This window comes from Magallana gigas, chromosome 7, assembly GCF_963853765.1.
Source record: "Magallana gigas chromosome 7, xbMagGiga1.1, whole genome shotgun sequence".
In the NCBI taxonomy this organism is placed as follows: Eukaryota; Metazoa; Mollusca; class Bivalvia; order Ostreida; family Ostreidae; genus Magallana; species Magallana gigas.
Genome location: NC_088859.1, coordinates 8,724,769 through 8,751,416, shown reverse-complemented (window position 1 = coordinate 8,751,416; position 26,648 = coordinate 8,724,769). Strand labels below are relative to the sequence as shown.

Below are 26,648 nucleotides of genomic sequence, written 5' to 3'. Positions count from 1 at the left end.
ATGTAAAGTATCTTCAGTATAGACCTTTTTAAATTATTAATTCATTCATAAAGTGTATTGACATTTAGGGGCTGATATTTAGTTTTAGAAGCCTTTTCCTACCTCTTTGATGATTTGTCTGACAGCTGGGGTATCTGGATAGTACAGAATCTCTCCCTGCAACATTGGCAGGATCTGCTTCCAAATCACTCGTGTTGCACGGTTGCTGTACATGGTAGCATTGATCCTATCGCATATCGTACCTAGAACCAACATTTACATTTTAATTCTAGGATATATGTGTGAACAGTTCCCTGTCTACTTCATTAGGATATAAAATATCAAGAAATAGAAGTTTGGTTAGTACAGTTTACATTCATGCGATTTTCTTTGTTAGTTCTTTGTGCTAAAAAAGAGACAAAAAATGATAATGATATGATGAAGTCATTACAAATCCACAATTCTACAGCCATCAAATCTTATGCATTTTCCCCAAAGTTCATCAAACATTTCACACAGCTGTACAGATTTTCTTAAAGTACATGATAATATAAGAGCTTGCTTACGTTCAGGTCCAAAAGTGATGTTGGCAGTATTGTTCCCCGTGTTAATGTTTCCTCCCCCAGTGCTTCCTCCAGTCAGAATACCCCCCAGACCAGCGGCCAGACCTGCACTGCTCATCCCAAAGACCGAGTTACCGCGCCCACAGACGGCCCTACTGAGGTCGAGGCCCCCGGCGGACTGGGTGTCCTGTGCCAGGTCCTGGATCAGCTGAACTAGGTCACCAATACTGGACAGCTGCTGGATCTGTGGGTCAAGTAATGGCGTCTTAGTGTCTGGACAGTATGTATCATACAGATCCAACACGAACTTGTACCTTGGCCTGATCAGTTGTTAATTTTTGTTGTAAAATTTACTCTTGACGTTCAAAATAGTGCAGTGTCCAGTAAATTACTGTACTATTTCTTTGTTTGATTTGAAATATAAGTACATGGCAATAACTAAGATTGTAATCTTTTCTATTAGCTTTAACGCATAAATTAATTAATTAATAAATAAATTCATTTATTCTTAATAAACATGCACATTAAACCAAAAAATAAAATGTACTTTTTGAATAAATTTTTGATTCATTCTTCCAAACCCTACATTATCAAATATGTAAATTACAAGTTGCCCCCCCCTCCCCCAAATTTCACAGCCTATCATTTACTGCCAACCCAGACCTTACATCTTGGTAGGCCTTCAGCAAGGCAGGGAGGGCGCTGGCATCTATCAGTGGTCCATTCCCTCCTCCCAGGTTTCCTGCATTAGCCAGGGCAATTCTCTGCAACTGAAAGGATTCTTAGAATTAATTATTTAGTTTTTACAGAAAATCAAATTGCAGCCAAGATCTGGGCAATCAATAATTTTTAATGAGTAATGAAGAGGTGAACCACTTATTTGGAGAGACCATTTAATAATTATAACTTTGTAACTTAACACATTTTATATCTATAAGATATAGTTTTCTACATGCCACAGCTTTATCATAAAAACTTGAAGAAGCATGAATATCTCCAGCCCTTTACCTGATCGATCAGGGAGGTGGAGTTGAAGTCCCTCTGTAGTGCCCCCAGCAACAGAACCACATTGTCGACACTCTCGGGATTGGTGAGATTACACAGTTGGATGGACACCAGATCTCGCGCCGCGTCCGACGTGAAGTTGAAGATCTGAGAGACTTGGTTCTGGTCGCAGATGACGTCTCGGAACTGGGCCTGGGCCAGGGTCAGGTTCGTTGTCGGGTTGATGCCTGTTCCGTTCAGGTTGGGGATCTGACAGACTCCCACATCTTCTAAAATGTCATTAATTAGGGTCTCATTTAACTGAAAAAAAAAAAAAAAGATTTCAAAATATTTAATTATTTAAAAATTCAAACAGCAGCTTTGTTTCATATCATATTTACTCCTCAATAAAATATCTCCCAAACAGATTCAAAATTGATATCGAGTAACAAGGAATTAAAGACTTTTTATTCATTTTGTCCCATAATCTATTTTTATTCATTTTGTCCCATAATCTATTTCTCATTTACAACTTGAAAGAAAATGCCCTAATGCATGTAACTTAATATTCAGCATAAAAAAACAAAACAGAATCATACAACTTCCTAGAGTCTACACACAGATGGCTACTGACCAGGTTGATTTTTACATAACTACCTACAGTCTACACACAGATGGCTACTGACCAGGTTGATGTTTACATAACTACCTACAGTCTACACACAGATGGCTACTGACCAGGTTGATGTTTACATAACTACCTACAGTCTACACACAGATGGCAACTGACCAGGTTGATGTTTATATAACTACCTACAGTCTACACACAGATGGCTACTAACCAGGTTGATGTTTACATAACTACCTACAGTCTACACACAGATGGCTACTGACCAGGTTAATGTTTACATAACTACCTACAGTCTACACACAGATGGCTACTGACCAGGTTGATGTTTATATAACTACCTACAGTCTACACACAGATGGCTACTGACCAGGTTGATGTTTATATAACTACCTACAGTCTACACACTGATGACTACTGACCAGGTTGATGTTTATATAACTACCTACAGTCTACACACAGATGGCTACTGACCAGGTTGATGTTTATATAACTACCTACAGTCTACACACAGATGGCTACTGACCAGGTTGATGTTTATATAACTACCTACAGTCTACACAAAGATGGCTACTGACCAGGTTAATGTTTATATAACTACCTACAGTCTACACACAGATGGCTACTGACCAGGTTGATGTTTATATAACTACCTACAGTCTACACACAGATGGCTACTGACCAGGTTGATGTTTATATAACTACCTACAGTCTACACACAGATGGCTACTGACCAGGTTGATGTTTATATAACTACCTACAGTCTACACAAAGATGGCTACTGACCAGGTTAATGTTTATATAACTACCTACAGTCTACACACAGATGGCTACTGACCAGGTTGATGTTTATATAACTACCTACAGTCTACACACAGATGGCTACTGACCAGGTTAATGTTTATATAACTACCTACAGTCTACACACAGATGGCTACTGACCAGGTTGATGTTTATATAACTACCTACAGTCTACACACAGATGGCTACTGACCAGGTTAATGTTTATATAACTACCTACAGTCTACACACTGATGGCTACTGACCAGGTTGATGTTTACATAACTACCTACAGTCTACACACAGATGGCTACTGACCAGGTTAATGTTTATATAACTACCTACAGTCTACACACAGATGGCTACTGACCAGGTTGATGTTTACATAACTACCTACAGTCTACACACAGATGGCCACTGACCAGGTTAATGTTTATATAACTACCTACAGTCTACACACAGATGGCTACTGACCAGGTTGATGTTTATATAACTACCTACTGTCTACACACAGATGGCTACTAACCAGGTTGATGTTTATATAACTACCTACAGTCTACACACTGATGGCTACTGACCACGTTGATGTTTATATAACTACCTACAGTCTACACACTGATGACTACTGACCAGGTTGATGTTTACATAACTACCTACAGTCTACACACAGATGGCTACTGACCAGGTTAATGTTTATATAACTACCTACAGTCTACACACAGATGGCTACTGACCAGGTTGATGTTTACATAACTACCTACAGTCTACACACAGATGGCCACTGACCAGGTTAATGTTTATATAACTACCTACAGTCTACACACAGATGGCTACTGACCAGGTTGATGTTTATATAACTACCTACTGTCTACACACAGATGGCTACTAACCAGGTTGATGTTTATATAACTACCTACAGTCTACACACTGATGGCTACTGACCACGTTGATGTTTATATAACTACCTACAGTCTACACACTGATGACTACTGACCAGGTTGATGTTAATGCTGGTTCCCAGGAGATCAATGACGGCCTGTCTCGTCTCGTTGTCCTGGAACACATCAATGATCTGCTGAGGATTCACCACTATGTTTCCTATGGTCACATTACCTACATTGTTCAAAGCCATACTTATATATTCATATGTACAAAAAACCCTAATTATTTAAGTTGGTATGGGACACCTGTCGATATTAATGGGAATAAAAGTACATTATCAGCAAAATACTTTTACCATCTCTAAATTTTCAAATTTTACAATAATTGACTAAAAGATACATTTATTATGAAAAGGGAAAATTATAGAAGGCCAATGGGGTTCAAACTCAAGACTAATACAGTTTCCTAGCTACTCTCAAACCCATTACACAATGCTTTTATGTAACAATTTTCGAGGTAAACAGTTACAAAAAGTTATGCTTGACTTTTTTATTTCAATAGGAAGTACATCACAATATGGAGGTGTCCCATACCACCTTTAACAATGCATATTCATAATCTTTTACTATCAATAAATATCCATTTGCCTCAAGTTAGAAATAATTCTCTTTTATTTTTAAGAGACTTGAAAGAGAAACATAAAACATACGTACCAGAAGTGGTCCCATTCTGCATGTTCCCCAAAACTCTGGAATAAAACTCAAAGTCTTGTAGAACTTGACTCAGAGTTATGATGGAGTTATCTTTCAGCACCTTGGATATGTCTTGGATTACTTTGGTCAGCCTAAAGAAATTTAAAAAAAAGAGATCATTATATTAATGTACTTCATAATGCAGCCATGCAGTGTAAAAAAAAAACCCCACATTTTATTTCAACAGCAGGTAGAACATCCCTTCAAATTTACTCAAATGTACATGTATCATAGTTTATGCTATAAGATAGATGTTCAAGCATTGTGCTGGTTTCTAAGCAAGACTAACTGTAGCTGCCTGCAGTACTAACGTGGACGGACTGTATCTGCCTCTGGTACTTACGTTGACTGACTATAGCTGCCCGTGGTGCCTGCATTCTCATCCTCAGTCACTGTAGCATAGCAAGGATTGTTGAAGTTACACAGGAACGACTGAACAAAGGGTACAGCACCGGCACTAGGCATAGCATTCCCATCGAAATGACCTAGAAATGACAACAACACAGAAATATAATACTGGCAATTCATGTACACTGTACCAGTACTGAAGACTCCTAACTAAATGCATGAGGAATTACATGTAAAATCTTCAAATTGGGCCTGATGTTTTGAGACAGTATTACTTACACTCGGCGACTGGGATCTTCAGATTGGGCCTGGTCCTCACAATGACTAGAATGATGAATAATGCCAAGGGGAAGACAATCTCTGCCACTAACCGGAACTGGAAAGGAAGTACAAGGACTGTGTTAATTACATAGGTAATTCGGAGATCATAGAATATTTATTTTTATCATAAAAAAAGAGCTACTTTTTCAGATTTTAAAATCCTCATCTTCATTTTATTTAATAATATCTTAAAATAGTGCTAGCAACATCATCTTTGTTTAAACTGTTACAATGAAAAGCAATTAATGTTTGACACATATCTATTCTTATTAAGTTCATCATTTCAGAGATAAAAGGGGGAAATGCTTATTAATGAATTTGTGTCAGTTTTAACCTTTAGGGTAATCAAGATAAAAAACAAATTGTGTAATTTGATTAGCAGAAAGATATTTGTATAACAACTTAATATAGAGCTTAAGCTTTTATACTATGACTGTGATAGTCATTTCACTTCAATCAGAGCCTCTCATCAAATACCAGTAACTTTTCCAACAAAAATACATTACTTCATAAAACTCCTTTTCTTTCCTTTATTAATAAAAGTATTGAAATAACATAAAATTTAACAGTAAAATTTCTTTCATGAAAATAATGAGAATTGCAGTCATTTTACTTTACGCATGATCTTTAATTGCAAAGGTGGACATTGAAAGTAGAAAATATTGCTCACCTTTTGCCTCCGTCGTAGGGTTATATTTTTCCAGGAGAGTAGCCATAGTTGGCTAAAGAAGCCCATGTTTTAAATACAAAGTAGTAGGCCTCAAGTAAAAACAAATCTATGTGTTGAAATGTCCTGTCATCTGAAGGAAAAAAAGAAAATACTGAGATTTAAATTTCAAAATTTGAAAGCTAGAGCATGCATTTCTTTACACTTATTCACCTTTCATTTCATAATCAAAATTACGTCAATTTAGAAAACAGGAATTTGTACGACAGGATTAATGTACTGTGATGTACGCACATGTATCTAAAAATAACTGCTGCATCAGGAAGACAGCACTAGTGATTAAGATATAAAGAAAACAAGTTGGGCAAAAGTAATCTGTGTTCATCTTATATTTACAGACTAGCTTTTATCACACACACTTACAACTAACTACAAATACCGGTATCTGTCAGTTTTTTTAAACGGTTTTCAATCCTGTTCAATATTTACATGTCACAATGTCAGATAATGTCAAAAAGGCTTCAAAATCTGAGGTTCCTTCACACACCTTGATAAATGTTAATAAAACAAAACAAACAAACTTATGTATAATGTGAAGATATGATATTCTAATTTGTTATACTTTCATGTTAAATACTGAAATCTGATTGGTTAAGACGCAGTTAATAATATTTTCTATTACCCTCAGCGTTAGTAACACACTTAGCAACGGGTAACATTAAAAAATGTTACAAGCGCGAAAATTATGCACGTACGGTTCGCTGTAGAATTCACGTTATTCCTATATAAAAGCAGTAAAATTTTCTTAAAAATTAAGACATTCAGTATAACAAAATAAATAGTGCCTGTTTGGGAGGATAACAGTTAAAATTGACACCCCTCGAAAACCATTGTCAACCTCTGCTTCGCGTCGGTTGACAATGGTTTTCTCGGGGTGTCAATTTCAACTGTTACCCTCCCAAACAGGCACTATTTATATAATGTATTCAACTTGATAATAAAAGAAATTTTTTTAATTTTTTTTGGAAAAATGTGAAATTTATAAACTTGGTGCAAGTCAACGAAAATAAAATCTCCTGCCGGACTTGAACCAGGTTCCTGCAGATTAGCAGTCAGATGACTAACTACTGAGCAACAAAGTAAACACTCAAATTGATAAATATTTTAGCCCGATTAATATTTTGAATTTGCCATGTCGTGACGTACTTCCGAAAAAAGTATAGCTAGGTCACGGGGTGTGGAGGAACCTTAAGTCATAATCTAGTTCCCTGAAATGCTACCTCACCTTTGAGAAAATGTAATTGGACATAAAATGATGGAACAGACCAACACATTACATTCCTGGACAAAAGGTATTTTCACCTTTGAGTAAATGTAATCGGACATAAAATGATGGAACAGATCAACATATTACATTCTTATAAGACAAAAGGTAATATCCCACAGCGAGTATCCTACATTCTGACCCGTACACCTTGATAAATCAATAAGATGCCATAAAACAGCACTATTGGGGTTAGTTTGTGTGTGAATGCATATAAATCATAAACACGCCTAAAAACAGTGTTACATGTATTTGAAGTGGAGTAGATTGATAAATTATAAGCTAAAAATTTGGAATAAAAAAAATCAAACTGCAATAATTGGAAAGGCTTGGGTATCTAAACCATTCATAGCCTGAACTGACTGGGAAAAAACCCCAATCTAAACTTAAAAATTGGGGAAAATCAAAATAAAAGCCTATGTTACCAATGCCATGTAACTTTTGAGATTTTCAGTGAAAATAGTTTTATATTTTAACATGGAATTTCAGGAAAGTCATCTACTATATTAGGTATAGCAAACAACCAGTGAAACACCTTAGGGGGTGAATTATAGTACACCAAAGATAAAGCCCATTCTGCTCAGGGCTTTTATCATACAATAATCTAAACAGATGGAAATTGTTTTGCTGAGGACTCTTATAGTGCATATATACCAACATGTTCATAACCGGTGAATATGAATTATAATATCTCACCAAGCAAGCGGATTATTGATCGATGTAATTTTTGTATGCCATACTTAAATAACTTGAAGGTACTAACACAAGTAACATTAATTATTATATATACATATATTTAATTTAATATAATATATATTAATTCTCATGTCCCAGTTTAATTAAACTGACTGTCAAATGCAGCATATATTCACTCCCTTTCTGAATATTTTCTTTCTTTCAATCCATGTGCCAGGGTAAATCTTTGAATCTCTGCAGTCATGAACAAAGGTACCGGGGTAATAATGTGGTATAAAACGTGACCGTGTTTACTATCCCTGTAGTTTGCTGTATATTGACCTTGTATTCTAGACATTTAAAGATGTCTACCTACTAGGGCATATAAATTTACTGCCCTTAGGTTTACTAGTACTGGCTGAAAGCTATGATCAATGAATTGACAATATCTTTCATCACGAAGTGCAGCTCATGCAAGCTAAGGGTACATGCATTACAGTACATTAAACAAATAGTTTGTTTGCACTCTCTCACCAACTGATGAAGAAATACCCGAATCAAGAATATTTTCAATAACATCTTTTAATACAGAAATTTTAATAATTAAAGAAATTTGATCACAATAAGCATGACAAGAAAAGTTTAACTTTAACTTTTTTAAGGCTTGGGCCAATGCCAGTCACTTCAGTTAATATCAGGGACGAGATCCAAACAGGAGTGTGATGTGTTTTTGATCCTGGTTTATTTTGTGGCTAAGAATATGAAACATTAATTAAATGTGGCTAATTATGTCGATACATACAAACACACTTCGTGACCTTTAACAAGTACATGAGTACACACATGGACTTACATCACAAATATTACATACTCATTTACCATGAACAATAACAGTGTATAACTGCTATTGCAATAATCTCATTTCTTGTGGGAGATGTGTCAGATTGCACTAATGCTAGGATGATTAATGTCTGATCTGTTACATTCAAGTAGTTCACCAGACAGAGGGTTCAATATGGAGAACAAACTCTTCTAAAATCCAGTCTATGGAAAAATGGTCCTCTCATAAAGACTGAGCAGGTCTGTAAGCTCCAAGCAGGAGTACAGACCTGCAGCTATCTAAGACTACTGTCCTATTTTGTTCAAATTAAGCATCAATTTATTAAATACATATTAAATACAGGTACTAGGGTATCTAATTCTTATAAATCAATCAGCCAAAGCATTTCAGTTTTGCTCATGCAACCATACCTTTGACTTAAATATTGGTATTTCAATGTTTCAAATTGTTAAAAAATCAATCAGTTACCAAAATTTTCCTATAAAGATAAAAATATCATTCAATAAATACAAAACTATACTGTTGAAACCTACACATATTTTATGTCTTTTTAAGCCCACAGGAATAGAGGTCTTATCACAACAATTAAGGTAAATGGTGCTCAAAGATGTACTATATCCCAAAGGATATTTGAAAATAAAAAGAAATGGCAATTGAGATTTTTGTCTGACATTTTCTGTATAGACATGATCGACACCCTTATAGACAACAGAATTAAAAATTGCTGTTTTCGCTTTTTCCAAAATTAATCAGGTTAAATCTCTGATACAGAGGCAGATACTTTTCATCTACTGACATTTTAAAAACAGTTGATTGTAGGTGACAAGATAATATTTTTATCTGTAGTCATCAATCTTATTTAATTTGACAAGCAAAGAAAGTTTCAAAATAACTCCTGTGTATATTTACAGCTAACCCAAATCAATACCCTAGTATTTGGAACTGCATGGTCAAATGAATGTATATATATGAACTGATGAATTTAAAAGGCAATGTACAATGGTAAATAAAATCAGGTTCAACAAACAAGTTTCAGGATATACCATGAATCTGCAGAAAAGATCCTAGTGATTGCATGACACCACAGGAGAGAGCTATTGCAAACACCAAACATATGTCAGTTTAATAATTTTGTGCAGAATTATGTTAAACAAGTTTCAACTGCCTGATAAAAAGACAAGCATCCTTCTGACATTTTGAAGCAGGAAACAGGAAAATGATGTGATATGATGTACACATAGTTTGACTGATGATACACATACTTTGTACTAAACAACTCAAGTACTTTGTTGTGTTGATAGTACAGAATCTTTAATTTTTCTTGCTGCAAAAATTAGCAATTCACATATGAAACATACATGCTTTAATTTACAAATATCACAGTTTGGGTTTGACTTGTTGAATTATAGCCTATGCAATTCTCAATGTTGTTTATTGGCAGGAGACCAGTTGTTCCCTTTATTCAACTCACGTGTGGACTGTCATTGCATACAAAATACAGCAAATCTGACAGCTCCCAGAAATGCTAATACACATGTAACACGTTACCCAGCTTGTTGACATTCATTTTCATAGACAAATACGGCAATGCCGATAATATCACGGGGCTGATTCATTCTTTCATTCATTCTAACTGTAAACATTGACTGTAATCTTGACATTTGCAAAAAAACAACAACAAACAAAAAAACGGCAACAGACATATAGCACAATTTAGCATACAACTTGCCATGAACGAGTACTTTCCTTCGTCCTAAATGATAAAACCATCAAGAGATACTTACGATCAACATCAGTCTTCAAAATTCTTATTGTTATGCAATTGCAACATCACGTTTTCGTACACTGTTCTATTTCTTGAACCCTTTCTTCTGATTGGTGCATGGTGTACCCGCTTGACTGGTCATACCCGAGTTATCGTTCTTCCGATTCCACCAAAAAGCGAAAAGGACGACAAAAAACCGTGAAAGACATAGTTGTAAAGACATTGAAATGAATGAACTTTAAAGGTGTCCAACTGGAAAGACTTTGCTTATAGCCTGATTAAATCATAATTACCCTTTCCTGTTTCGACGAAAGATTTGATTTAAAAAAAAAAAAAATATGGCATGCCAACCCTTGCTCAAAATATAAAGTTCACGTCTGAGAAAATAATATAAATCTTGCTGATAAATAAAGAATATAATCACAACAGACAGAATGCACCATTTAATTTATCAGCAACATTGCACTGTAGCTGCCAACTATGAAATTTGATTTGATGTCAATATTCTATTGTTGGATTACATTTTTTTTGTTTTGAAAGTCTGTCCTTTTGATGATTTTAATCCTATAACCTCGGAGTTTCTGTGATATTCAAAACAAATGGGGAGTTGGTTCCCTGTATACTGGAGGGGAAATCACATGGATCTAACTTATCCTCTTTGCTACTGTGGAGGGAATCAATTCAAGATTGGAGATATTTAACTTTTAATATTTTGGTTCTGATTGTAACAGTTGTCTGTACTTCTATCCATTGTAACATGATATGTAAAACTGTCACAAAAGCAAAAAAGATGCAGAGCAATTTAAAGGTTTATAATTCCGATACACAGGCACCTAACGTTATATACTTTTCTCATATATAAAAATATATTCAATATACCTAATAATACCTCCCATAAAATCTATCTATAATGTATTTTTAGGTAGAGAGTATGTATATTTTATCATGAGAAAAATATATAATATATCAGGTGCCTGCATGTGTTTTGATAACAACCAAATCCAAGACAGGCTCGGTCTTAATTCCTATTAAAAGAGATTTATTATACATGCAGAAAGACACCCCACGCTTGGCATCATCTGTTAGTCTAAGAACATAACCTGCCAATTTCATAGGTTGGTCAAGAGCACTGGATGAAGCAAGATTAAAAACTCAAAATCAGGCTGTCTTGGATGTCAGCCATTACTTAGAGACAAAACAAGTCTACAATTGGCAAATTCATAATGTTATGATAATGATTATATTATCACTCTTTCAATAAAACCCAGCAGACTAAAGTAAAATAAAAAGTTTATTTGTCCTTGTTCTGTAAAAGAGTACTGACAGCAAAATGAAATAACTCCTTATTAGCATTTTTAAGTTTGTTAAGTTCTGATGAGTTTGACACAGTGGTAGTCATTACAGGTACAGGGATATCCAGGGTCACAGATTCATTAGTATCCATGTTCTGTAAAAAAACCAAAATAATTTTTACAGAGACGTACAATACATGTACTAGCAAGAATTGTGTCTCTCAAAATTTGGGCCCCAACAACTTATTTTTTTTTTTTACCTAAAAAGGCAGAATAATGACTGAACAATAAATTGAAAAAAGTAAAAAAAAACAAAACAGGTGCTTTATCATTCTTTTTCTTCCCACACTCATTTATCAGTTTTATTTACTTAAATTCTCTATTGACAATTATTTGAGTAAAGCAAAATTATACAATTATCATTGTTACCTCAATGTCTTTTGACCTGTGTTTAAAATCCATCTGTATTTCAGAGTCAGGTTTAAGTATATCCTCTTCTTTCTGTTATGAATAAAAAAGTATATATATATATATCTACATGTATATGCTCTGTTTATTCAATTATTAGGATTTGAATTGTCTCCCCTTAATAGTCACACAGAAAAAAAGAAATGATAGACAAACACATTTCTTTTAAATGAACACAATACTGAATTTAAGCCAAGAAAACTTTTAAAAACAGTCATTCTTAATCAAAATCCCAGAGAAACATAGACAAAGAAATGGACCTATGGTGAGCACTTGAGTTGTCCCCCCTGTCCTTACCTCTGGTTCATCGTTCTCTCCATGAAGGAGGATGTTCAGTGAGGCGTGACCACCCTCTTCCTGTGAGTCTGCATGGAACACCCTCTGTAGAGGCTGGAGAGGGAGCTTGTACTTTACGTCTGGATTCACTATACCTGGGGGTGCCATTGTCAGTTTGGCATTGGTTACTGGCCCTGTTAATACAATACAATGACTTTTACACTTCTTCATTAACTGTGCTCAATTAATTTTTTTTTTACTTTCTTGACAATGATCTGAAAGCAATCATAGTTGTGATTTTTGCATTTCACTACCTGAATCATTTGAGGTACCGTTAATATATAACTGCACAAAGTGCATGACCTATCGGATGTCAAAATGTGATTTACTACTACATCGTTCATCTTAATCTGCTTAAAATGCATTAAACTTGTTGTCATTCATAAATAATAATTGTCTTATTTTGTATATAAACAGGAAATCAAAATATAAATCATAAGAAATGGTTTCTATATTCCTATTTCAGTATATTGTAGACTAATGCTCCGTTAAAATGGGTAGCTTAAATTGATTGCTTAAATTAATTACTTATATGGTAATCTTCTTGTACATGCACTGAATTACCTTTGTGTTCTATTGTCCTCAAACACTGTCCACTGAAGATGTCCCAGATTTTAACCTTGTGATCATGTGACCCGGAGACCAGCTGACACCCATCCATTGTCACACACAGACAGGTCACCTGTTTTCTGAGAATGAAAAAAAAAAGAAAAGATTAATATGTAATAGCAAAGGAGGAACTCTAGTAAGGAGCTCTACCACTGAGCTACCCAGGCCGATATCCACGGTCTATATAGCTCCAACTACTACATTACTCCCTCACTAAATGATCTCCGCCATCAAAGATCATCCTAGGTTCTTCCCCTGGCAGGAGTTAACCTGTCAGTTCCAGGGGTTGGTCCCGACACCAAATGTAATAGGAAGGGAAGAATGAGCATATTAAATACATTGAAAACATATGCTGGACCAGGAGTCGAACCCGCCTGCAACTCTTTATAGTCAGCTCTACCACTGAGGTACCCAGGCCGATATCTATGGTCCATTTAGCCTAAATTTGTACTACAAATATCTAAGTTATATAGACCCCTTTCCCCTTCCAGTCATATCACTGCAGCTTAATTTTTGAATTATTATATCAAAGCAACAGTAAAATAAGTCTTCTAGTTTAGTTTTGAATTGGCTACTGGCACATATATCAATTCTAAAATAACACAAAAAAGTACTATAAATTATTTGACAGAAACATCAGTTTTATCAACAATTTTATACTGAACAACGGAAGAAATAGAAATGTAGAAAATTTAAAAATTGAAAAAGCATATTAAGGTTATTTAAATAGTAATAATTATAATGTTTTCAGAATCTATAAGGTTTACATACTCATGGCCATCAAATCTCTGACAGGACTGGTCCTCTTTTTTGTCTGTGATGTGCCTCTCCCTCCTCACCGGCTACAAAACAAGCATCCAATCAAAATCATATTACATAAAGCCATATATACAAACACATTTTACCTATTTTCATCATAAAATCATTATCCTCATTAAAAATCATAAATCTTATATGGCGTAAGAGAGGTCACTACAAACTTAATCAAAACAGAATGTCCTGGTTTGGTTATAAAAGGTGCTACATGTAGGGCTGTGGTAGGATGAAACTTGCATTGATTGTGTACACTGCATCTGATGTACCCCCAGAGACACTTACTGTTTCAAATAGATTGACAGCGTAAATTGTCCCAGAACTGCTCCCGGCAAACAATCGGAACTCAGCCGGGTCCAGAACAACAGAGCAGATGCCGACCTCGAACACAAACGTACACAACAGCTCTCCACTGTTGACGTCAAAGAGACGACAAGTCTGGTCCAGGGAGGAGGAGACCACTCTGGACAGGTGTCCCCCCACCCCCAGGTGAAGGTCAGTGACCGGTAGGGAGTGGCTCGACCACACCCGTTCAGGTGTCACCGGGGCTCTGTGTTCTAGTTGTTCACAAAGGGCTCTATAGAGAACAAAATATACTTTGTAAGTTTAATTATGCAAACAGTCATTTTTCATAAACATGTTTGCTTACAAAGTCGGTCATTTTAAAAGTATAATTGATAATTATATCTTAAAGTGTCAAACGTCACAAAGAGTATATACAACAATAACATCATTGTTAAAAAAATCAGTCATTTTATTTTGTTAAGTTAATCTAATAAATGAGAGGTGTTAGGCCAGGAAAACTTGACATTTCATATTCATATCTATATCCTGATGCACTTACTTTGCGAGTGACCAAACAATAACTAAACTGTCCTCTCCCCCAGATACAATCAAACCAGATGAACTCTTCAGACAAGTGATGGTTTGATAATGTCTGCTCAGTATACTCAGCAGTCGTCCAGTACATACCTACACAGAAAACCCACGATGAATGAGATTTTTGGTTATGAAAACAATTTCACCATCAAAGCCAAGGCTAGGCTTCAATCAATATACAGGCACCAAAATTTATCAATAAATTATGAAGCTAAATACAGTTGAAATTTGATATCTCAAACACTGATATCTCGAATACAATGAAGTGATTCGTAAGTCCAAACTACTTATTTTTTAAAGTTTTTACCATCGATATCTCAAATACTTGGATATCTTGAAGTTTTTTAACAGTCCCATCTAGTTTGAGATAACGAAGTTTGACTGAATAGCACCTCATCCAAAAAATCAAACCCTTATACTGTATGTATACACAGTGATCTTCATTTCTTCAGAAAGTTTTTGACATATGTAAGCTCAAAAACTTAAAACTTTTTACCTGCCAGACATAAATTTTCTCTGCAATGGCTGCCACTATGTAGGCCCCATCCTCGGTAATCTCCAGCGCCGTTACATTGCCGGGACAAACCATCTTGGAACATGTGGTATCCTATATACAGAAGCATATAAGAGGTTATGAAAATGCCTGTAAGTCTTGGATTTGATGAAACAAAAAATAAACAGCTAAATCTAAACACACAAAAAAAACCATACAGAGATCTAGGCATTTATCTAAATAGCAATTTTCATTTGTATGTAATTGAAAAGATAGCTGCACAAATTAAGACTACATGCTGGTATTCAGTTGATTCAGAACTAAATGGATCTAAATAGTTTAAATAACATTTTTAAAAAAGTTAATATACTGATACAAGCTATGAAAAAGCTTTTTAAGGTTTGAAAACTCTTTACTTACTAAACCAAAGCAAAAAATCAATGAGCATGAAGACATTTTAAAACCAGTCATGAAAACATTTAAAGACGGACATTATGATAATTATCAAAAAATTTCAATTATTGGAAAAAAAAAGTAATATTACAAACATTTGATTTTTATGTTTCATGTTTTAAGGAAATTGTCAGCATTGATTTTTTAAATCTATTATAAAATGAGAATTTTATGATGATATATTATCAAACAAACATAGCTAATATCATTTAACTATCTGCAGGCCTGTAGCTCCCGGTCTGAAAAAATTCGGATGGATGACCTGGGAGCTACAGTGCCACCCATTGAAAAAATTGTGTACTTATTGCGCATAAAAACATGCATTAGTTTTTGACTGATTAACCATATTTATATGCAAATTCTGTGAAAACAGTTAGTACCATTCTTCATGAAATTTACTACTGATATCGTCTCTTTACTTGCCTCTAGCTGATAGTCTTTAAACACCATCACCAGCCACATAAAGTGAAGTAGTGCAGTTTGTTTACAGTTTGTTTACATGTAAAAATGGTGACTCTTGATCTCGAAGTAAATTTAACACACTTGATTTTTCAAGGACAGTAGCTGGTTTCAGAAAAAGTCTGAGGCAAGTAAATTAAGAGACGATATCAGCAGTTCACAGAATGTGTGTACAAATATGTCAAATAAGGTTAATTAATTAGTCCAAAACTAGTGCACGTTTTTGTGAGCAATAAATTTTTCCCATGGGTGGCACTGTAGCTCCCAGGTCATCTTCAACCAAAACTCTCTTTTCAGATGGGGAGCTATATACAGACCTGCAGCTATCATTTAACCAACATATAATATATCTATCTAGATTCTATACCCTCTTGTGAAGCGGCCATAATGATAATACTGGTTTGGTGGGGGAAGCACTGACTAAGTACTGTTGACCTAACACCCCCACTCCGTGAGGGGCACTTGTTCCCCCTTTAAACGTCACAACACTGGTTCCCGACTCCATATCCCACACACAGACATTCCAGAGCTGTCCAGATGTTTCACTCGTCAACAAAATCTATCAACAAATTTATGTTTTTATATGAACAATCTCTAAAAGAACAAAACGATATGATATCAAAGATAGTTACAAGAGATGAAAATCAAAATGGATTTTCGAGAGAGGAACATACCTGTATGTAAGCCTATTTTGAATTACTTACACCACAAAATATACTTCGCAAACTAATGAAGCCCTTAAAAAAAAGTTTTCGTGATAAAGATCTAGTAAAGCACAATATTGATATAATTTACTACCTCATTTGAAGTCATCTTGGTCCTGTGCACGTGTTTTTGTTGTGGCTTAAACTGAAAGTAAATTTCTACTTTCGTTTTGATAAAACATTACACTAATAACAGGAAAGGTTGGTAAAGAAGATTGTTCGTAAACAGCAAGTTAAAAATTTGTATAGAGGCGACGTAAAATGGTTTAAATACTTAGGGAAAAATATTACATTGGCTAAATGTATACTTTTATTTGATATAGTAATGATTTGATTTTTATTTAAATAACGTGCACGCAGCATCGTTTTGAACGTTGTTTGGGGGGGGGGGGGGGCAGACTCATCGAAAAATGACAAGCAGAAAAACAAGGAAAATGGACTACTTTCTCTCTTAAAATTCCTGAAAATCCTAATCCTTTGGGGGGGGGGGGGTCAGTTCACTGCGTATCCCATTATTTTCAATTCAATTTTCAACATGGTCCCATTAAAGTGTGTGTTTGTGTGTGTGTGTGGGTGTTGGGGGGGGGGGGGGGGGGAGGGGGTTAGGATTCTCAAGAGACTTCTCAAGAGCTACTGGGCAAGGCCAAATATTATTATGCAAACATCCTCAAATAATGTTGGTTCTAAATTGTTGAAATTGTGACCCCAGACCAATACTGTGCCCCAATCCCTCCCCTTAAGATTTTAATTTCTCATGTTTCATTGCATGACTAATAAAAATTGTTATATCACGAGATAAAAATACAAATTATTTTAAGCATGTTAAGTGATATTACAAAAAGTATCATTGAAGCCCATCTTTGATCAACATCTGCCTTTTTCCCGTCTCGTTGTTGTTGCTGTCTTTTAACTTTTATGATTTTATATGAGTCTTATCTAGCACCTTAATCTTACCAGGTTGGATGAGCTAACCGCTAAGATATAGATTCGTATAAATACACACGCAATTAAAATTCTTGTGAAGAAAATTAAAGCCGGAAGTTGTAAAAAATTATACACATTGTAGATATGGTATTCAATTTTATTAACGTTTTAAAATGGTGTTCATTAGTGATTAGCATTTATAAAGTACATATTTTAAACTTTGCAATTTATTTTAAAAAATAATATGTAATCTCTCTCTCTCTCTCTCTCTCTCTCTCTCTCTCTGCATGCCTAGTTGGTTCCAATTGGTTTAATAAGTGCACCTTTTGATATTTCCTGCCTAATGCTTTTATGGTTGTTTCTATTACACTTATTAATGTATACATGGTACATAATGATATGATTGAAGTTATTTAAAGTGTTTTAAATATAAAGGCATCTGAAAAATACATATATGCGATAAACATTTCTAGTATTAAAATTGTTTTATTTCCCTAAAACTTGTGATTTTTATGTAATAAATTGATGATAAATCTCATAGCTCTATCGAGCAAGCTTGTCAATAATTTACATCAATAGATCTATGAATTTATTATACCACAATAAAGACAGTTTTAATTCTAGGGACTAACATTTTTTGCATTTACCGGAGGAGATAAGGAATCATTATTTGAGCATTATGAGGTGATGATTTTGGTCGGGGCGTGTTCAACAGACATGATCACGCCCCGACCATAATATTCAAAGAATGATTCCTTATTCTTTATATCTGTACAATTTTCAGCAACTGTACGATTAAATAATAGAATATTGACACATTTATGTGATAATCATTTCTTTTAACTATCAAAACCCCGCTTGCGCCCCAACAACAAGCCATTTGAATTTATCAGACTGTGCATTAAAAAAATCGATTCGTCGTGTTATCACCGGCAATGACACTGAAAAAATGTAAATATTTCAAGCGAAGGTAGATTAAATTGATTGCTAAAAACTAAAATTTTTACATCGGCTCCAAGAATTCAAACCTTCTCTTTTCCCCCCTCGTCTGCATGCATCTTTTACGTTTATTGATCAAAGAGATAAGTTACATTTTTCCAGACATTAACCCGTATGTGCTCGAGTTGAGTAAGATGAACATGATATGAGAAAAGTTGTGGGTTAAGGATATCCCACCAAACCATTCAGTTTGGAATAGGATACAGAATTACGATATAAATTAACCAAAATAACCAATTTCCCGGTTTTAAATCAGAAAAAATCGAGTTCATTATTTTTATATAGCAGTATATATGTGTCGCTGCTTTTTCTATAACTATATGTATATACATGCACCACATAATTCTGTACATGCATGTGTCTTTTAATAATTAACAATTTTTAATTGTCAATGTCATTGACAATTAAAAATTGTTATTTAGTAAAAGACACATGTATAACTTAATACGCAGAATCGCGACTAAATGGTACCATGCATTTCCTTCAAATATATTTTCCCTGGACAAGCTTAAATATATTTTGAAGAGTTAGATTAAATCAAACAAACACCCCCCCCCCCCCAAAAAAAAAAACCCGAAAAAAAAGACAACAATAAATTCCAAATTCTAATTCTCTTAAAACCTTGGGTTGAAAGAACAATTACAACATTCAGTCAGTAAGTTTTGAATTCCATTACAGAATTCCTAATGCATGCTATCTCACTTTCATATATTTACATCTACCAAGTATAATTTCCTCTTTTTCTTACGGAAAGTTGTAGTTAATTCATAGCTCTATAGAAACAGCCAGACTGAAATCTATCGATTTGTCGATATCTACAGCGGCTGAAACTCACAGAACTGAAATTGACACGCCCTGTTTATCGATTGGTCTGAACCTACAGCGAACTACGTAAAATCACGGACTGCACGAAATAATCATGATGATGCCAGACTCAAGGTCTTTTAGGAGACGATTTGGCTGTTTCTTTTAGCTAACGTACTTATGTACATTAAGTGTACTAGTAATTTAGTGAATTTTACTAACTTTTCATAATCAATTTATTAATTAGTTAAAGAAAAATGTATTTTCCCTGCAATGTCGCTACCGTCATATCCCGAATGATTCACCAAAGAAAACATTTTATTGTTTAAATGAAGCGCGTAGCAGAGAAGGAGAAAAGTGTTTGGAGTATTGCAAAAATCAGAGTTCTTTTTCTGTTGTCATAACGACTGTAAACAAAGTTAAATGACAGGGTGGCTGAACCCATACTCTTCTAAAAAATGAAGCATTCAATGGAGCATCGATCTGCATGCCAAGCACTATTTCTATTTTCTTTAAATAATTCTATCGATATCAAACATCTAAAGAGTTATATTTGACGTTTTATACTACAAATTATGTACACAAGAAATAAACTTCGAACAGACATAGCATGTATAATCATTTTCAATGTACATTTATATCTTTATCAATTCTTTCGAAGCGTACACATTGACATGAACCATATTTATCTTTTTATTGCCCTTGCTAAACAGTGACATCGTCTGTAGATAGTGTTCTGGCAGACGACAGCGTATTTTCAAAGCTTTGTTTGCGTGCATCTGACGACGGTATGACGTCATTGCTAACACTGCTGCTTGAAACGCTTATTTTGCCCCAGATGTTTCCGATTTTTCGTGTAATTAGAATCATATTTTCTTTTCGGAACAGGATATAGATCCAGGGATCGACAATGGAGTTTGTGACTGCAAGACGGACGACAAACAATTCCAACTTGCCATTATCCGCCGCCCACGCCGCGGCATGTCCAAATATAACAATCTGAAGTAAAAAGAAAATGACCAAAAATGCATAAAAGGATCTAAAAAGTAAATGTACACACTAAAGAAGAAGAAAAAACCTCCTTATTTTGCAAAAGATATATTTGAAAAAAGTTTTATACCATAAGTGGAGTCCAACAGGTTGCAAAGACCAAAACTAAAACCAACAAGAAGACAACGTTGAAGATGTCGCTTTTCTTCCTGCTTTTCTGAGAAATTCTTTTGTTTGTCGCGAGATTTCTGCAGAGGGTTATGACCACACACAGATTAAAGATGAATGTTGTAAGCAGAATAAACAGTCCGATTATAGAATAAATGAAGGAATTGACTCTGTCTAGAGTTGATAAACTTACGAAGTTTAAAAAACACCAAGAACCCGGATAATATGATAAACTGGATCCTAGGCCCATCAGTGGCAAGCTTGCAAGGAAAGCACAGGTTATCCACACCAGTCCTAACATTATGTTGGCTCGGTATTTCTTCCCAATCATATTGTAGCGAAACGGATACAAAATGGCCATAAAGCGGTCAAAAGATAATGCGCAGACAATCATTGCCGAAGACGTCAGCGTGAATATGAACATAAATGAACTGTAGTCACAGAGAGGTTTTGGAAAATCGTAGGTGAAATTCGATGCATATCGAAGAAAGATTGTTGGAAAAATCAACAAAATCCCTCCACCATCAGTCAAAGCTAAACCTAGAACCAGTCTGTAAAACGGTCTCCATTTGTGTTTCTTTCTAGCAGTGAAAAGTGCAATAATGGCAATCAGGTTGCCAAGCACACCGAAGACAAATTGCAGAGCCGCGGGCATTGAGGAGCCCGATATTGCTGGGCCATCGGTACTATTAGAAGCAGTGGAAATTTCAAATTCTTTCTCTAGATCCATTCTGTTAGAAGGGGCTTTGTGTTGTTTGCCACACTCTAACAGCCAACCTTTTTTATACGAAGCAAGAGATGTATTTCCCTCATGTATTTCCCTATATCCGTCATCCTGTTTTGGTTCATAAATTTCAAGTTTCCTTTTGCAACTGAATCATACTAACCCAACAATCATCATTTTGTTTCTGACAAAATTAAATATGTATAATGTTTAAAAGTCTTGATGGATATAATTAATTTATTGTTTTAAAAAAGCTACAAATTTTAATTATCATGCATGTTATACATGTAATTTATGTGTATCACTGGTTGTTTTATAAGTTGATGAGTGTGTCGAAAATAAAGGTTTCCTGTTATACTTGTTGTACACCTTTTTTTTAATTATTATTTATTAATTTGAAACCATTAAAAAAACATTAACCTGTCTGTATCTGTTCTCGATTGCCTCCAAAAACAACCACAGAAATCTTTTCTCCTTCTGATTTCTACCCGAGGTTTAATAAAGCTTTATAGCTTCCTCTATATGATAACGGATTCAAACACCTCTGGCCACCGCTGTCACAAACATTATCAAATTTCTCAACTCGGTCCTCAACTCAAATCCTTAATGAAAAAGACATATATCCGAGGTCAGTACAAAGATCTGAGTATGAGTATTGACTTAAAGTAAGTTAGTAATGACGGAGTCTGCGCTTACAAGAACGAAACCTTCCGTTTCTAAGTAAATTTACGATCTTTACCTTTAAAATGTATGGAGAGATGACCCGGCAAACAATAATGACTAGACTGCCATTTATGGATGACAAGAATGAAATTAGAAGGCAAGCAATACGAAAAGAAGTATGATATTCTCTATTTACACTTTATAATATACCATATTGATTGCATTAAAAGATCAAATAAAAAAACAAAACAAAAACAACTTAATGTCTTACTGATTTATCAAAAAAACAAAATGACTACTGTGTATATATATTTCTTCGAAGACTTAACACAAGTTGCAATTTAATTTCAATACAGTTTTTATTTACAGTTCATAATTTCTACCACAAAGGATCACAAACTTTACGCTTAGAGCTTTGTATTGAAGAATTTTTCTGTTTGCTTAAAAAAATCAAAAATAGTTGCATGAACTTTAGGTTCAACTGGAGATGTCCTTAGTTAAGGAAATAACACAACTGACACATAAAATACAATTTCTGATGGTTTTCGATTCATTTACCATTAAGCACTTTAAGCAGATGGCAAGAAAAATGAAATTTGAATAGACGTTATTCACATATCAATGAAAACAAATTAGAAAGAAATGATGAAACGATGACCTGAATAACACTTGTTTCTAATGTTATGCAATGTTATTAAATCGGGCTTATTCTAAAAAACAAACAAACAAAAAACCAACTGTTATATTTATGTAAAAATCCACAGAAAAGGCTTAATTGACCTAAAAATATTGTGTTTTTGACAAAGGGGAAGCATCACTGCACGTTGTAAAATTAAAAGATTTAATTTGGTTAATTGCAATTATACATATCAAATAAAAAACGACTATGGAGTTTGTGAAACCAAATCGAACCACTAGACCCCAATCCTTCGAGACATTTGATTTTCCTCCTGTGTACGTCTAAAATAGGAACAAATTGATGACATTTTTTTTGCTTTGCTTTGCAACAAACATTTGGAACCTTCAACAAAACAATGCAGTTCTGTTCGCTGATATACGGGCAAATTACTAAACTTTGCGGGGACTTAATCGTGGATGTTGTGGTCGTCTCTAACCAATCGAATTATTATCCAAAACAAATGGTTTTAAAAAGTCAATAAAATGTCATTATTCGTTACTTATAAAGCCACTCCACAAAATTATCCCTTTAAGAACATATGACAAAATGTCAATCGACGTTTATGTGCCTTTTTATTACATTCTATTGCTTTAATAAAAAGTATAAGTGAGTTTTCTGATTAGTCCGAATCTGTTATACAAAAAATTGTTAATATCTCTCATGAAAAAAAGATCGCTGACATCAACAATTGTTTTTCATTCTTTTCTTATCATCATATATAACAAACTAATTTGAAACTGTTTCATTAAATGATCTTTAATGTATAAACAAGATATATTTGGTTCTTTTTACAATGACATGGAAAAGTACTTTCTTTTCAAATTCATTTTTGTAAACTGTGAAATATGTACTATGTATTGCTAGAGACAGTATTATTTTTAGCAAAAACTGAAAAGAAAATATGGGAGTTTCTAAATACTTATTAAGGTAGGGACCACATAGCTGCAGGTCTTTAGCTCCCGGTTTGAAAAATTCGGATGAACGACCGTTTTTTGCAGACCGGGAGCTACAGATCTGCAGCTAGCCGCCACCCTAACCTCGAGGATCATCATTTGAACAAACTTGAATGTGCCAAATACATTTTGGTAGTCCTGGTGTTCAAAATTTATTAATTTCCCTGAAACGTATTAACATAATAAATCTGTGACAAATCTCACAGCTCAATCGTGAATGCTCGTAAATGATTTACATCAGTAGGCTCATTTGAGAAATCAAATTAAGTGAATGTAAATTTTATCATGCCATAATAAATGAAACAATTTAAAATCAAGTAAGCATATTCCAGAGGTGTATGCATTAACTTCAAGTAGAAGGCAGATAGAAATGAGTGTTAAAAACTGAACTACAACTCTCCAAAACGTCCACCGTCCCCTTGTTTTTCTTGTCTGCAATAAGAAATAATAGCATTTCCATTGCAAAAGTAAAAAGTTAATTACGAAATTCAGAGGAATTTGAAATCAATAGCTTTTTTCACTCTTGTGATTTTCTAATAGGTTCAACTTGTCAATAAAGGAATCTTGAATTCTTCTATTATTTTAGTATTAATTCTGGAATGAAAGATTTGTGTATAATTTTAATTGAGAAAATTGTCTTAAACAATGCAGAAAAGTACTTCACTGCAGGTCTGTAGCCCCCGGTCTGAAATCTGATTTTTTTTTTCAGACCGGGAGCTACAGACCTGCAGCTAAAAGGTACACGCAGTGTCTGGGAGTTTAAAACGGTTTAACTAATTATTTAAATAAAATATCAAGCATTTAATCCTGACACATAATGAGGATGGACACCTTATGTTTATGTTTGTAAGTACACAACTCCCACCCACACTGTTCAATAGTCATAGCTAATGTAAATAATCTTTCGGATTGAAAACACATTGAACGCATTATAAAAAATACGAGGGAGGTTAAAAATGAGAACATAAACTGTAACATTGAAACAATAAATTGTTGATGTTCAAGCTTTAAATAGATGTAAAGAGATTATGATTGTAAGATAAACAGGTTGTGTAAATAATCTTTTATTTTGAAACACGTTAAAAGCATTATGAGAAGCAAACTTTTAAAAAAAACCCGAGGGAGGTTGAAAATGAGAACATAAACTGTGACATTGAGTCACAATAGATTTAAATCCCATTTTAACTTTTTAGAACCAGTATAGCTCGTATCCTGTTTTGTTCTCTGATGTGCACATAGTTTTTTAAGAGTTAACTTAGTCTCGGGTCAAAGGTAAGCTGCAAGAGTATACTGATCAACCTTTGATGATGATTCCATCAAATGAATCGCATGCTTGTGTTATTGATAAATTCACTTTACATAGTAGTACTATCTAGTGCACTGCTTGCGGATAAATGTATAATAGAGGAATGCCGTTGTATTAACTTGCGTGGATATCATTACCATGCGTTGGTATCAATTTTCGTTGAGAGTGGAGAACAGTACTTAAATTCGTGGCCAGTGATCCTTTCAGTACAATATTAGGGACTGTATTTCAATGAAAATGTTTCGTTGGTAACCTTTGCCCACGAATTTACATCCCCACGAACATACATGTATTTGCAAGCAATGTTTAATATTTATTCGTAAAAGAACTTGAAACCAATTCAGTTACGTCCCCAAAAACCAAGAAAATGTTGACTACCCACGAATATTGATCCCCATGAATAAAAATGATTCCCAGTATTGACGAAACTGCAGTTTAAACAAAGTTTGAAAATAATCCATGCATTAATTTTATCTAGAGCGTCTTTTGCCTTCATTTACAATAAAAAATCATTCAAAAATAGATATTTTAACATACAAAACATGAAAAAATGCTAGTAGCATATCTTGAAATTGGAAATAAATACAAACTTACCTTACGGGCAAATAGTTTTAAAATCTAAATATTATTTGTATAAAAAGGAAAACATTAAAAGTAAACTTGAATAAAAATAAATAAATGCCCCTTTAAAAAAAGATTGATAATGGAAAGTCCTAATTTAAATGCTTTTATAAAAAAAATACATGTGCTTATCTTTTCCTATTCTAGTTTGTGATGAAGACCAAATTATTTCACACTAAAACAATTTAGCTTTCTTTTTCCATAATCAATAAATAAGTATTAAAAATAAATAAATAAAATGAAATAAATACATGTAAATAAACTCACTCGAAGTTACTGACCATTTTTATACTTTATTAATCTGCTGAAAAGTAACCCCTGTATAAAGATATAAACAGTGATGGACGTCAAAAGCTAGATATAGATTTATTCTTAATGTAGTAGGTTTTCACTTTTAAATATATAACGCCTGGCGAGGATTTGGATACATTTATTGAGGAAACAATGACAAAGTAATTGATTGAGAACCATGCAAATATATAAAACAATTTATAATTATAAATCTCATAATATAATAATGTACTCAGTTTTCCTCTAGATTTGAATTAGCACATTATAACATAGCGAATCATAATTCATATGAGCATTAAGTAATTAAAGGTAGATAACTCTTACAGAATTAATGTTTTTAGAAATTTTGTTTCTCCCATTGTAATCATAAAAATGAAATGCAAGATATAACAGACATTTTATTTATTATTATTATCAAACCATTCTTTCGTCTGCATTTATTTCATCCTACGCAAGTTATGATGTATATCTGTAATCCAATTAACAGGGTACTAAAGTACTATTGAATAAT

At 34.1% G+C, this 26,648-nt stretch overlaps 3 protein-coding genes across 6 annotated transcripts in view; all 3 read right to left on the bottom strand.

Annotated features, from left to right (window-relative positions):
• The window catches only part of LOC105334096 (phospholipid-transporting ATPase ABCA1), a 30,159-nt gene extending 19,472 nt beyond the window's left edge, over positions 1-10,687 (bottom strand). For 2 of the 3 annotated variants that reach the window (XM_066067146.1, XM_066067149.1), the window contains exons 1-10: positions 10,529-10,687; positions 5,908-6,037; positions 5,196-5,292; positions 4,912-5,053; positions 4,530-4,660; positions 3,929-4,047; positions 1,551-1,847; positions 1,211-1,312; positions 546-786; positions 103-242 (exon numbers count right to left, since the gene is read on the bottom strand). In XM_066067146.1, coding sequence (XP_065923218.1) covers positions 103-242; positions 546-786; positions 1,211-1,312; positions 1,551-1,847; positions 3,929-4,047; positions 4,530-4,660; positions 4,912-5,053; positions 5,196-5,292; positions 5,908-5,973 — 1,335 coding nt within the window. In that variant the 5' untranslated portion in view covers positions 5,974-6,037; positions 10,529-10,687. Of the gene's footprint in view, positions 1-102; positions 243-545; positions 787-1,210; positions 1,313-1,550; positions 1,848-3,928; positions 4,048-4,529; positions 4,661-4,911; positions 5,054-5,195; positions 5,293-5,907; positions 6,038-8,077; positions 8,224-10,528 lie in introns of those variants that run through there. The other variant, XM_066067147.1, reaches the window with a different exon arrangement.
• A 1,100-nt stretch (positions 10,688-11,787) lies between these two features.
• On the bottom strand, positions 11,788-17,255 carry LOC105334095 (WD repeat-containing protein 18). 2 transcript variants are annotated; one of them, XM_011437415.4, is made up of 10 exons: positions 17,110-17,255; positions 16,679-16,870; positions 15,403-15,513; positions 14,872-14,999; positions 14,313-14,604; positions 13,986-14,056; positions 13,170-13,294; positions 12,567-12,739; positions 12,231-12,302; positions 11,788-11,956 (listed from the first exon to the last, which is right to left on the bottom strand). In XM_011437415.4, exons 1-10 carry the CDS (start codon positions 17,122-17,124, stop codon positions 11,801-11,803), a joined length of 1,335 nt encoding a protein of 444 aa, XP_011435717.3. In that variant the 5' UTR covers positions 17,125-17,255; the 3' UTR covers positions 11,788-11,800. The 2 variants fall into 2 exon arrangements, with proteins under 2 accessions (XP_011435717.3, XP_034311886.2); XM_034455995.2 differs by having other exon boundaries at positions 16,986-17,120.
• A 3,034-nt stretch (positions 17,256-20,289) lies between these two features.
• LOC105323519 (prostaglandin E2 receptor EP4 subtype) lies at positions 20,290-21,811 on the bottom strand. The gene is made up of 2 exons (XM_011422591.4): positions 20,863-21,811; positions 20,290-20,741 (listed from the first exon to the last, which is right to left on the bottom strand). The coding sequence occupies exons 1-2, from the start codon at positions 21,628-21,630 to the stop codon at positions 20,448-20,450; spliced, it is 1,062 nt and encodes a 353-aa protein (XP_011420893.3). The 5' UTR covers positions 21,631-21,811; the 3' UTR covers positions 20,290-20,447.
• Positions 21,812-26,648: the final 4,837 nt, after the last annotated feature.

What these genes read in the sequence shown, in the direction of transcription:
- LOC105334095 (XM_011437415.4), bottom strand. An exon ending in AGAAAATTTATGTCTGGCAG is followed by an intron (nt 15,000 to 15,402) that starts GTAAAAAGTTTT and finishes TTTTCTGTGTAG; the next exon opens with GTATGTACTGGACGACTGCT. An exon ending in GAGGACAATAGAACACAAAG is followed by an intron (nt 12,740 to 13,169) that starts GTAATTCAGTGC and finishes TTGTATTAACAG; the next exon opens with GGCCAGTAACCAATGCCAAA.
- LOC105323519 (XM_011422591.4), bottom strand. Translation starts at nt 21,630, where the DNA reads ATGGATCTAGAGAAAGAATTTGAAATTTCCACTGCTTCTAATAGTACC. An exon ending in CCTGTTGGACTCCACTTATG is followed by an intron (nt 20,742 to 20,862) that starts GTATAAAACTTT and finishes TTTTTACTTCAG; the next exon opens with ATTGTTATATTTGGACATGC.